The sequence below is a fragment of the Hemitrygon akajei genome, chromosome 15, assembly GCF_048418815.1.
Source record: "Hemitrygon akajei chromosome 15, sHemAka1.3, whole genome shotgun sequence".
NCBI lineage: Eukaryota > Metazoa > Chordata > Chondrichthyes > Myliobatiformes > Dasyatidae > Hemitrygon > Hemitrygon akajei.
The window spans coordinates 66101327-66114296 of NC_133138.1; the positions used below are offsets into that span (position 1 = coordinate 66101327).

The window sequence follows — 12970 nt, forward strand, 5'->3', positions numbered from 1 at the left end:
TCCAAGGAAATTTAGTTTTGAAGACAATATTTCTTAAACTACATTTCATTATGTTTTTGCATGAAATATCTGACTTGTATTAAATACTATTTAATAAAAAAGTTTATTATAATAAATGTAACTGGTTTTGATTAGCAGGACAAATGGTCTGGAAGCTGCTTTATTGAGAGACCAATGAGGAGACAAATGTTCATTCAACACTTCAAAATTGTAGCTTTCCTTAATGAATCAGACATGATATTGCTTGCAGTCTAATCTGGTTTTGGTAGTGTTTAAAATTGAATGTAAATTGCATTTTAAACTGAAGCAACGGTCTTCTTCTTGACCACTTTCTTTCCAGTTCTTTACCCTCAACACATTGGCTCTTTTGTGGGGTTTTCTGGGTGTTTTGTTTGTGTCATCCTAGTTATTGAAGAAGTGAGAAAGGGAAACTCCTTATCTATTTCTTTGTGCAATCATGCTAGATAATGGCAAAGTTTGAATATCAATCAGATTTTCCACTTCCTGTAGAGAGAATATAGGAGAAAAATATAGGTTAGTCAGCACCTTAAGTCCACTTGCCCTACAATTATGTGTGACGTATGTCTTAATTTCATTTATCTATCTTGCCTTTTTGTCCTTTTCTAGAAAGAGAATCTTGAACTTAATTGTTAATTATCATAGTATAAGAGCGTAACTTCCACCACAATATTTTTAACTTCTCTTTTGGCTGCCTTGAATAGCAGAAAATAATTTTTTTAATCAAATTGTATCAATTCCTTTCAAAGCAATGAAACAGTAAAAGAGGAACAAAGAAGTTAAATTATTTAAAAACTTAAATAGAAATAATGAAATATTTATCTTGCATTTCAAAAAATGAATGTTGGAACAGGAATATGATCATAATGGAGTGGTCACAGGCAGTAACAACAGTATTCAGTAGTTATCTGGCTTCATTATTTACCCAAGACATTGACCTAGTGGACTTGAAACCATAAAATGAGATTAGAAATTGCACATGAAATTAAATAGAGAGAAATATTGAATGCAAGCTGTGTACAAATTTCTAGGACTGCTTGAAGTATATCTACATACTCTTAAGAATTTAGGTAAGAGACTGATATTATTACGCACATATAAAAAGTAATGTGGTGGATAACTTTGGAGTCATTTGTTAGCAGGAATATAGGATAGGTCCAGAAAATAAGAGAACATATCTTCACACTGATAGTATGGTAGAAATAGAACTCTGCCATAGAAGAGGAAATCTAGTACAAACCAGTACTTAGTATTAAACAACCATTGTTTGACCAGTTTCAGTTGGATTATTTAAAAAGTAACATGAAATAGCCAAGAGTCAATGTTTTATGCCAAGACTCTTCATCAGGAATCAGGACTGGAAAGGAAGGTGTAGAAGCCAGAATAAAAAAGTACGTGGGGTGGGGGGGGGGGGGGGGGGAGAAGAGTGGAAGGAGTACTAGTTTGTACTCCCTCCCCTCCCTGCACCACCTTTTTTCTGGCTTCTGCTCTGTGCCATTCCAGTACTGATGAAGGGTCTCAGCCGGAAATGTCAACTGTTTATTCCCCCCCCCCCCCCCCCCCCCGTATAGATACTGCCTTAATATTTTGGATGTGTTGCTCAAGATTTTGAGCGTCTACAGAATCTCTTTTGTTTACAAATAATATCAGCAGTTAAGACATTTCTATGTAGATTTATAAAAGAACTTTGATAAAGTGTAGCATAATAGACCAAAGAATAAGGTAGAATGATGTATATAGAAGTGTCAATAAAAATAATGTATGTAGCTGGCTGAAAGATAGTAAGCAGAAAGTAAATTGCAGAAGTGTAGGAAATGGGAGGTGGGAATCTAATAAGAATCAGCTCTTGATCAAAATTTATATTAATTATTTAGATCTTGGATTCAAAAGCATTTTTTAATTTGTTGAACATTCTAAATTAGGAGAAAGCATCACAGTGGTAAGGGCTGCAGAAAGAAGGCCATATTGAACTTCAAGACTGAGCATATAAATGACATTGAATTTAGTGTAATATGAAGAATGGCATTTTGTTGTTTCTTAAATCAAAGAGGTTAAATATTTTTTTAGAAAATAATGGGAAGTTAAATGGGAATGTGAAGTGAAGTTAAATCTTCCAGTAAATGAACGATGGGACCCATATAACACCAGGGTTAAAGAACGATTTAAGAGAGGACTTTAAAATTCTGAGTGAATGGAGTAGGTAAATTAGTTTTTTCATTAAAAATCTTATCAATAATATATTGATACAAGTTAATTAATACAAAAAGAAATTGCATTAAAATGCAGAACAAAATAGTATCTTCCTATTGAGAGTGATCAAATGTGAATCTCATGAATTCAGAGATTATTTGAGGGGAATTTAGGTAAGTTTATGTTGGAAGTAGCCTGCTGGTGGCACAGTGACATCAGCGCCGGACTCTGGAGCGACGGTTCCTGAGTTCAAATTCAGTTGGGCTGCTCCTAGACACACTTTCCATCCATGCTGGGTTGAGTGTCAAGCTCACAACTCGGCCTCGTAAAAAAAAACTGCTGTGAGAAGGACGTGGGGGACTACTCACACCATCTTTCCTCTAAGACAACCACTTTGAAAAAAGTGGTCGCCCAGGCTCTGGCAGAGTATGGCACACAAAAAAAAAGTCGAAAAAAGGTTAGAGGATTAAGTTATCAGAATTTGAACAGGTAGGCTGAGTGGTGCATTTCTTTCGTGAATATGTTTATAAAATGCTGACCCCGATGATCTTCACAGCCTTTTGAAGCAATAAAAACATTGTGAGTAAGTTAGTACTCTTTATAAAGGCAGTTCATCTTTCCAAAATGCTGCTACATTCCAAGCTATAGGTTCATGTGAGACTGGATTTTCTTTTTTGATCTGATTACTTTTAAATGATATGATTGCATGGATAGGTAAACCTCAGAAAAAATGCTTGGTTATATCTTCTTTTGTCCAAAAATGGATAAATTGGCAATGCAGTTAATTATTGCTTTATTATCATTAAATATAGTGAACAACTGAGGTCCTAATGCAGTTACTAGTTGGACACAGCTGGTCACTTTTCAAATTCTGTCACATACCCATTTTGCAAACTAAGTTCCTGTATCTCCTAACTAATCTACAAAAACACCATTAATTTAGCTGTAATTACATTTTTTCTCTGAATCTCTTGTGTAAAATCTTATCAAATTCCTTCTGAAAATCGTACAGGCTAAAACCATAGAAAAATCCTACTTTTATTACACTTTCGAAATATAATAATATTAACATAAGCGAAATCTTAAAAATCAGCATTCCTCCAATACGGCAAAGAGAAAATAATTTAGCTCTGATCCTGGCCACGTGCCACTGCGATCATTGACTTAACTTGCAAAATCGTTGTGACAAATAAGTAGTTCAAAAATAAATTCTCTCTCTCTCTCTCGTCTCTTCTCTCTCTCTTCTCTTCTCTCTCCTCGTGCTCCTCTCGGATCGCCTCTCCTCTCTCTCCGCTCTCTCTCTCTCCGCTCTCTCTCGCACTCTCACTCTCACTCTCACTCTCTCGCTCTCTCTCTCCTCACTCTCTCTCTCTCTCTCACTCTCACTCTCACGCTCACTCTCACTCGCACTCAGCTCGACTCACTCGCACTCTCACTCTCACTCTCACTCTCACTCTCACTCTCACTCGCACTCTCACTCTCACTCTCACTCTCACTCTCACGCTCTCCTCACGCTCACTCTCACTCTCTCCTTCCTTCCGTCCTTCCTGGGGGGCAACATCTCTGAAGAGCTATCTGGGGCCTGACATAGTGAGGCAATGGGCAACGACAAAGAAGGTACAACAGTGACGAGTCGTCTGGAGGAGCGGGGGGAGGCTTCGGATGACACCAAAGACTCGCGCACATTGCTGCAGATTACCACTAGCTCTCTCGCATCTCTCCCCCCTCTCTCTCCTCCCTCTCCCTCTCTCTCCTCCCTCTCCTCTCCTCTCTCATCCTCCCTCTCCGCTCTCTCTACTCCTCTCCCTCTCTCTCTCCTCTCCTCTCCCTCTCCTCTCTCTCTCTCCCTCCCCTCTCTCTCCTTCCCCCCTCTCTCTCCCTTCCCCCTCTCTCTCACTCCTTCCCCCCTCTCTCTCTCTCCTTCCCCCCTCTCTCTCTTCAGCCTTCCCCCCTCGCTCTCGCCTTCCCCCCGCTCTCATCTCCTTCCCCCCTCCTCTCTCTCTCCTTGGCCCCCTCTCTCTCGCCTTCCCCCCTCGCTCTCGCCTTCCCCGGCCCCCCCTCTCGCTCTCCTTCCCCCCTCTCTCTCTCCTGCCCCACGCGCGCGCGCCGGCCCCTCGCGCTCTCGCTCCGGCCCCCGCGCGCGCGCGCCTGCCCCCCGCTCGCTCCTTCCCCCGCTGCTCTCCGGCCCCCGGCTCGCACCCTGGCCCCCCTCTCTCTCCTTCCCCCCCTCTCTCCTTCCCCCCTCTCTCTCCTTCCCCCCTCTCTCCTTCCCCCTCTCTCTCCTTCCCCCTCTCTCTCCTTCCCCCTCTCTCTCCTTCCCCCCCTCTCTCTCCTTCCCCCCTCTCTCTCCTTCCCCCCTCTCTCTCCTTCCCCCCTCTCTCTCCTTCCCCCCTCTCTCTCCTTCTCCCCCTCTCTCTCCTTCCCCCCCCTCTCTCTCCTTCCCCCCCTCTCTCTCTCCTTCCCCCCTCTCTCTCTCTCCTTCCCCCCTCTCTCTCCTTCCCCCCTCTCTCTCTCTCCTCCCCCCCTCTCTCTCCTTCCCCCCTCTCTCTCTCTCCTTCCCCCCTCTCGCTCTCTCCTTCCCCCCTCTCTCTCTCTCCTTCCCCCCCTCTCTCTCTCCTTCCCCCCTCTCTCTCTCTCCTCCCCCCTCTCTCTCTCCCCCCCTCTCTCTCTCCCCCCCTCTCTCTCTCCGTCCCCCCTCTCTCTCTCTCCTTCCCCCCCTCTCTCTCTCCTTCCCCCTCTCTCTCTCCTTCCCCCTCTCTCTCTCCTTCCCCCCTCTCTCTCTCCTTCCCCCCTCTCTCTCTCCTTCCCCCTCTCTCTCTCCTTCCCCCCTCTCTCTCTCCTTCCCCCCTCTCTCTCTCCTTCCCCCCTCTCTCTCTCTCCTCCCCTCTCTCTCTCTCCTCCCCTCTCTCTCTCTCCTCCCCCTCTCTCTCCCCTCTCTCTCTCCTCCCCTCTCTCTCTCCTCCCCTCTCTCTCTCCTCCCCTCTCTCTCTCCTCCCCTCTCTCTCTCCTCCCCTCTCTCTCCCCCTTCCCCTCTCTCTCCCCCTTCCCCCCTCTCTCCCCCTTCCCCCTCTCTCCCCCTTCCCCCCTCTCTCCCCCTTCCCCCCTCTCTCCCCCTTCCCCCCTCTCCCCCTCTTCCCCCTTCCCCCCTCTCCCCCTTCCCCCTCTCCCCCTTCCCCCCTCTCCCCCTTCCCCCCTCTCCCCCTTCCCCCTCTCCCCCTTCCCCCCTCTCCCCCTTCCCCCCTCTCCCCCTTCCCCCCTCTCCCCCTTCCCCCCTCTCCCCCTTCCCCCTCTCCCCCTTCCCCCCTCTCCCCCCTTCCCCCCTCTCTCCCCCCTCTCTCCCCCTCTCTCTCCCCCCTCTCTCTCCCCCCTCTCTCTCCCCCCTCTCTCTCCCCCCTCTCTCTCCCCCTCTCTCTCTCCCCCTCTCTCTCCCCCCTCTCTCTCCCCCCTCTCTCCCCCCCTCTCTCTCTCCTCCCCCCTCTCCTCTCTCCTCCCCCCCTCTCTCTCTCCTCCCCCCCTCTCTCTCCTCCCCCCCTCTCTCTCCTCCCCTCTCTCTCTCCTCCCCTCTCTCTCTCCTCCCCTCTCTCTCTCCTCCCCTCTCTCTCTCCTCCCCTCTCTCTCTCCTCCCCTCTCTCTCTCCTCCCCTCTCTCTCTCCTCCCCTCTCTCTCTCTCCTCCCCCTCTCTCTCTCCTCCCCTCTCTCTCTCCTCCCCTCTCTCTCTCCTCCCCTCTCTCTCTCCTCCCCTCTCTCTCTCCTCCCCTCTCTCTCTCCTCCCCTCTCTCTCCCCTTCCCTCTCTCTCCCCCTTCCCCCCTCTCTCCCCCTTCCCCCTCTCTCCCCTTCCCCCCTCTCTCCCCCTTCCCCCCTCTCTCCCCCTTCCCCCCTCTCTCCCCCTTCCCCCCTCTCTCCCCCTTCCCCCCTCTCTCCCCCTTCCCCCCTCTCTCCCCCTTCCCCCCTCTCTCCCCCTTCCCCCTCTCCCCCTTCCCCCCTCCCCCTTCCCCCCTCTCCCCCTTCCCCCCTCTCCCCCCTTCCCCCCTCTCCCCTTCCCCCCTCTCCCCCTTCCCCTCTCTCTCCCCCTCTCTCCCCCCCTCTCCCCCCCTCTCTCTCCCCCCTCTCTCTCTCCTCCCCCCCTCTCTCTCCCCTCCCCCCCTCTCTCTCCCCTCCCCCCCTCTCTCCCCCCCTCTCTCTCTCCTCCCCCTCTCCCTCCCTCCCTTAATAGATGCACCTGTACGCCTCGTTAATGCAAGTATCTAGTCAGCCAATTATGTGGCAGCCACTCACTGCATAAAAGCATGGTCAAGAGGTTTAGTTGTTCAGACCAAACATCAGGATTGATATTTAGTCTGAAATGTGATCTAAATTACTTTAACTGTGGAATGATTGTTGATGTCTGATGGGTGGTTTCAGTATCGCAGAAACTGCTGATCTCCTGGGATTTTCACACACATAGAGTTTACAAAGAATTGTATGATAAACAGAAAAACATTCAGTGAGTGGTGGATCTGTGGGCAGAACTGTGTGATAATGAGAGCGATCAGAGGAGAATGGTCAGATTGGTTCAAGCTGACAGAAAGGGCGACTAGCTCAAATAACCACGTGTTACAACAGTGGTGTGCAGAAGAGCATCTCTGAATGCACAATAGTGCAGATTTATCATTTGCTTTTTTTGAAGAATAAAGTTTATATATTGTAATGTCATTGATTTATCTTTTAAAAAGGATTTGTCAAGTGCATAGACTTTTTTCCTGTGCTCAAGGTTTATACTGGGTTTTGTGTGAAAAGAGAAATCACAGTTCCCTTTATAATGAGAGCAGACAATCTTAAATACTTTGGAGCAATGATTTTGTTTCCTCTCCTGTATAATATATTTCACTGTTAAGAGTTATAGAACAAATTAAACATTGGGGAAGTGCGAGATTCTGACACACATTTATTCCAATATTTCAACCCTGGCATTGAAACAAGATTTATTGTACTTCTATAAATCATTTTGATTCTTGTTGAGTAACAAAACATTAATGAAAAAGGAAAATATTAAATGAATTGCTAGTTGGTAGATTTTTTTTCATTTCAGTAAGTTTATAGTTAGCATAACTAATTTAGTAATAATAATAATTGTTCCAAAGTAAGCATTTCCTGATTGTATATTTTTATTTGCAGGGCTTGTCGACTAAAGAAAAAGGCTCAATATGAAGCTAATAAAGTAAAGCTGTGGGGTCTCAACACAGAATATGGTAAGATACAACCTTATTTAATTTAATTTGGATAAATTGTGCAAGCTGTGTAAGATCAATTTTTTCATCCTTTTAATGCTACATTATTTAATAAGCATTAATTCATTATGTCTATTTCTGGCTGAATAATTCTTTAATATATTAGCATTTGTTTTAGTTAATAGCATCAGATTTCCAGTGTACTGAAACTAGTGTCAATGCAGTAGGGCAGGATCACCAACCTTTTTTGCACCGTGGGCCGTTTAATATTGACAATATTCTTGCGGACCGGCCGACGGGGGTGGGGGAGGGGTGTGGGTGTTAATCGCAACTGGAATATAGGTGATAAGTCAACTATAAGTCACTTATAAATGGCTAATACACTCAATTTTGTTTCTAAAAGGTTTTATCTAACAAATTTAATATTAAACACAGCGCATATTTTCTCGCATGAATATAGTGATAAGTTAATTATAACTCACTTATAAGTCAATAGCATCATAACATTTTAAGTAACATTTGGATATAAACACACAGCGCATATTTTCCTCGTATGAACATATAAAATCATTGCAACACACCAGTGAGAGGACAAGGTAAGGGCCGGAGGTCCCCGTACTAGGGCTGCGGCACTCGCAGTCGGGAGAGAGTGACCGACCAAGGTAGGTAGGATCTAGCGGCCAACAAAAGTTTGGCTTGAGGGATGATTTTCAGTAGATCGCAGCGAGGTAACTGCTGTGCTACTTACAAAACCCTGATCCCGAATTAGGTCGTCTGCGAATATTTTAGCACCCAGTTCCCCACAAACGTTTGGTGTGCTAAACAGGTTTAGAGGCAGCACCCATCTGTCCTCACTCCAGGCCAGTAGCAACGGCATTCTTGCCTGCCGTGCGAGGTGGCTGATTACCCGAGGCCTACCAGTGATCCCTGGCACTAGGGTATCACTGCGTTTAGGTGACTGATGACCTCGCGTTGGTAATAACCTCATGTGCATTCAAGTTCAACAGTGGGCATGACAGGGAATGAGGAAAGGTGCAGTTGACTCATATCGTTTCATATTGCCAAATCATATTGTTTCCTCGTGGCCCGGTAGCACATGCTTTGCAGCCCAGTACTGGTCCGCGGCCCGGTGTTTGGGGACCACTGCAGTAGGGATTGTAAAATCTATTCTTTTTAACTTGTGCCAAATCTGGTGCAGTATAGTTTCTCAACATGCCATGACAGACAGCCAGGATATATGATTCTTTCACAAACTGAAAATGTTCATTCAAGGTTCATGATTATATGTTAATAATTCGATATATAATTAAAGAACCTCATATTTGTGGAACTATACAACACTTCAAATTCCAGTTTTAAATTGATAATATTTAAAACTGGACTTTGAAGTGTTGTATAGTTTGAACGTCTTTTCCTCCAGAAAAAAGTAAAGTTCTTGTTGGACCTTTCCCTGCAATATTCATGATTGCACAATCTCCTTCAAATGAAGGAGAATGGAGGTGACATTATGGAAATGTTTAAAATTATGAGAGACATAGATAAGGTGGATAACAGTCTTTTCCCCAGGGTAGAGAATCCAAAACTAGGGGGCATAGGTTTAGGTTAAGGGGAAAGATATAAAGGAACTTAAGGGAGAAATTTTACATACAGAAGGTGTTCAATATATGGAACGATCTGCCAAAAGTAGTGGCAGGTACGATGGTAACATCTTAAGAAGCACTTAGATAAGTATATGGTGGGCAGAGCTCAGATAGATATGTGCCAAATGTGGGAAAGTAGGTATAGCTAGGTATAGATTCATTAGGTCAAAGGGCCTGTACCCATGCCGTATTACTCTATGACTCTAGTATCTAGGTTCACAGGGCTGATAGGTTCCTTTGCCAACCTGCTACCCCTGCTGCATAACACTGCTGTATGATAATAAAAGTTCATGGTGAGATGCTAGAAAACACAGAATGCTTCCTGTAGCTTGGGATCAGGTGTGACACAATGAAATTTGCCACTGGCATCTCTGTGCCAGCATGGTAGTAGGTGCTTCAGAAAAAGGAGTATTTGATTAAGATGGCTGACCATGTGGTCTGCTGGACAATAGTGATACCTGCCTTTCTATTTGCTTCTAATACATAGATCACCCACCCACAAGTATTTCAAGACAATGGAAAAATACCACTAATTCTTAATAAAATTCCAAATTGACTGAAACATCCAAACATTAACATCCTCTCCTAGACCGTCATCCTCAGCATTGAAATCCTTGTTACTCTGTCAGCTACATTGGGCCAACAAGCCTATTGCACGAGACATCCAAAAGAGACATTAATTCTCCTCCCATGGACTAATTGATGGTCAGGAAAAAGTTTAAAGTATGTGTTCAGAGCTTCCATGGAAAAAATGCAATATTCTCAGCTCCCAGGAATTGGGATGGTATTGAGAAGCTCAAGTCCATGCAATGGGAGCACTTGCAAGCCATGAATTAGCAAATGGGGGGGGGGGGGTGCTACACTTTATAAACTCTTGCCCATCCATCCAACTCCATCTGTTGAAGAATGCAGTTCTCACATTGGCTTCATTAGCCATATTGGATTTGGAGTCATGCTCAGTCTCATGGGATCACCTAAGAAGGAGAAGATGATATTTAACAATCATGTTAGTGACCATGTACCTTCTGGAATGATGCTGGAATGTTTCTGGTGCAGAATGTGGAATCTTTTAAATTTTGTTTCAACTAATAGCTTCAGCATTGTATATTTGACACATTTCTAAGATATATGTATTGCCTATGCTAAAGCAACCATAATAAGTTAGCTTCATTCCTCAGTGTGTTTTTCAACTTGTATGTTTTTTCCAGTTAGGGGAATCAGTCATTCAGCATTTACCTTGTCAGTTTTGTCAGTGCACTTCGTCTGAACTCCAGTATTATAGCCCAGTCTCACACATTTACTAATAATTCCCAGAATCATTCCATTGAATAAATATAGAAAATGCTGAGAATGCTCACTAGGTGTCTGTGAAAGGAGCAACAAAATTAACATTATCAGTTTGAAAGATGGTCAACCTACAATTGCTATGGTTTTCAGTTCTCTAAGTTAATTATAACTGGATTGGTCATTAGAAAAAGTGACCTAATATGAATAGGCTATAATCAAAAAGCAGGCTGTATATTTGCGAGTCACAATTTCAACATAATTGCTTTGGAAAGTGGAAAACATGGTGAAACAATAAAGAAATAAGATGGGGGCTTGATACAAATGTTGAGTTAGAATATCAACTTTTATCCTGGATCCAGCAAGAAATAACATTCATTGAATAATGAATAAACTTTCATTGGATGGTTTAATAAGATGAATACACTGTACACAAAAATTTCCAGCAAAATGACCATAATCTTTGCCATGACAAGTGGAAGAAGATCTCATCATTAATTCTGTATCTAGGAGCATGTTGCAACTTTCCATGTATGCAGCCAGAGTGAAGTAATACACTTTATTAATATGCTTAAGTAAGACTCCCACAATTTGGAACCTGATTTAAAAGTTGCTGGTGGTGTTTGTATGTACTGTATGTTCCCCAGGGCTCAGGAACTCAAAGGAGATGGCTTTTACACTTTCCTGTGAGCCAGGAAAAGTAAGAGTGATTTTTGTTGATCCTTCACCTCAGTGAAGCGGTTATTTTCTAGTTGTTCTTTTCCATCCATGAACACCAAACCTCTAAAACTCATATTTTTACAGTATTCCCTCTATTGCAATGATTAGCTTACCAAATCCTAAACTTTGATACCGTGATGGAACGGTGCACAAGCAATTCTTTGCGTTCTGAGCTGTGGAGGGCTTTCCTTACAATGTTCTTCACTCTTCCTGAGTAAATATCAGAATCTGTGTTTGATGTGAAAAAGTAGGCAACATTAGTTGATATTAGTAGATATTGTCATTTAAAGTAAAATTGGATAGGTTTATGGACAGGAAAGAAATGGAGGGTTATGGGCTGAGTGCAGGTCGGAGGGACTAGGTGAGAGTAAGCATTCGGCACGGACTAGAAGGGCCAAGATGGCCTGTTTCCGTGCTGTAATTGTTATATGGTTATTAGTAAAATTCCATTAACTTGGCATTTCCTTTCCATGATAATATTAAAACCATTATGACTGGACCAAATAGAAATGTAACTCTTCATTGAAAAGCAGAAAATATGGTTAAAGATCACTAGCCCAAAATGTTACCTCTGTTTCTCTACCCACAGACACTGCCTACCTATTGAAAATATAAATATTTTTATTGAAGTTTTACTATGTGAACTAACTAAATGTAGTGGTCATGATATTTGCTCTTATTTTCCATCACCTAAAGTCATTTTGACAAAGATTTGAATGTGCTTTAGATGGGGTACAATTTGTCAATGTTTAAAAAAAAAAATTGTATTTCTGGTGCTCATTTACCAGTCCATTATTAAGGATGACTTTTTGGGATACAGAGACACGATAAAATAGGCAAATGTTAGCATAGTTTCCTTAAGGGGAAATCTTGCCAAACAAATTTTTTTGAATTCTTTGAGGAAGTAACAGGCAAGATAGACAAAGGAGAGTCAGTTGAAGTTGTTTATTTGGATTTTCAGAAGTTCTTTGACAAAGTGATGTACAGGCTGCTAAACAAGATAAGAGCCCAAGGTATTACAGGAATGATACCAGCATGGGTAAAAGATTGACTAACTTGTAAGAGGCAAAGAGTAAGAATACAGGAGTCTTTTCTGGTTGTCTGCCAGTGACTTGTGTTCCACAATGATTGGTGTTGGGACAACTTTTGACATTATATGTCAATGATTTGGATGACAGAATTGATGCCTTTGTGGCCAGGTTTGTGTATGGTACAAAGAAAGGTAGGGAGCAAATAACGTTGAGGAAGTAGGAAGTCTGCAGAAGGACTTGGACTGATTGGGAGAATGGAGAAGGAAGTGGCAGATGGACTATAGTGTAGGGTAGTGTAAACTCATGTACTTGGGCAGAAGGAATAAATATGTAGACTATTTTTTAAACGGGGAGAAATTCCAGAAATCAGAGGTGCAGAGAGACCTGGGAGTCCTTGTGCAGGATTCCCTAAAGGTTAACTTGCAGATTAAGTTGGTGGTAAGGAAGGCAAATGCAATATTAACATTAATTTCAAGAAGACTAGAATATAAAAGCAAAGACATAATGCTGAGGCTTTTTAAAGTATTGATCAGACCACACACAGGGTATTGTGAACAGCCATGGTGTGGTAAACTATGTGTATACCTGTCTGGACACGCCCCTCTGCTGACTGCTCCTGTGGCTCCTCCCACAGACCCCTGTATAAAGGCGATTGGAGGCACTGCTCCTCCCTCAGTCTCCAAGATGTTGTGGTCACGTTTGCAGCTAATAAAAGCCTATCGTTTGCCTCCCGTCTCCGAGAGTTATTGATGGTGCATCACATGGTCACCGTATCTGGCATTGAAGAGGATCCTGAGGAGGTTCACAAGAATGATCCTGGAAATGAAAGAGTTAATGTATGAGGAATGTTTGATGGCTCTGGGCCTGTAGTCACTAGAG

General features: G+C 43.7%; 1 protein-coding gene across 5 annotated transcripts in view; it reads left to right on the forward strand.

Moving 5' to 3' along the window:
• crebrf (creb3 regulatory factor) overlaps positions 1–12970 on the forward strand; it is a 57359-nt gene that overhangs the window by 39512 nt on the left and 4877 nt on the right. For 3 of the 5 annotated variants that reach the window (XR_012101627.1, XM_073067704.1, XM_073067705.1), the window contains one exon: positions 7364–7437. Coding sequence is in view for 2 of the 5 variants with exons in the window: in XM_073067704.1 (XP_072923805.1) it covers positions 7364–7437 (74 nt within the window). In the remaining 3 variants the exon portion in view is untranslated. Of the gene's footprint in view, positions 1–7363; positions 7438–12725; positions 12928–12970 lie in introns of those variants that run through there. The other 2 variants (XR_012101626.1, XR_012101628.1) reach the window with 2 other exon arrangements.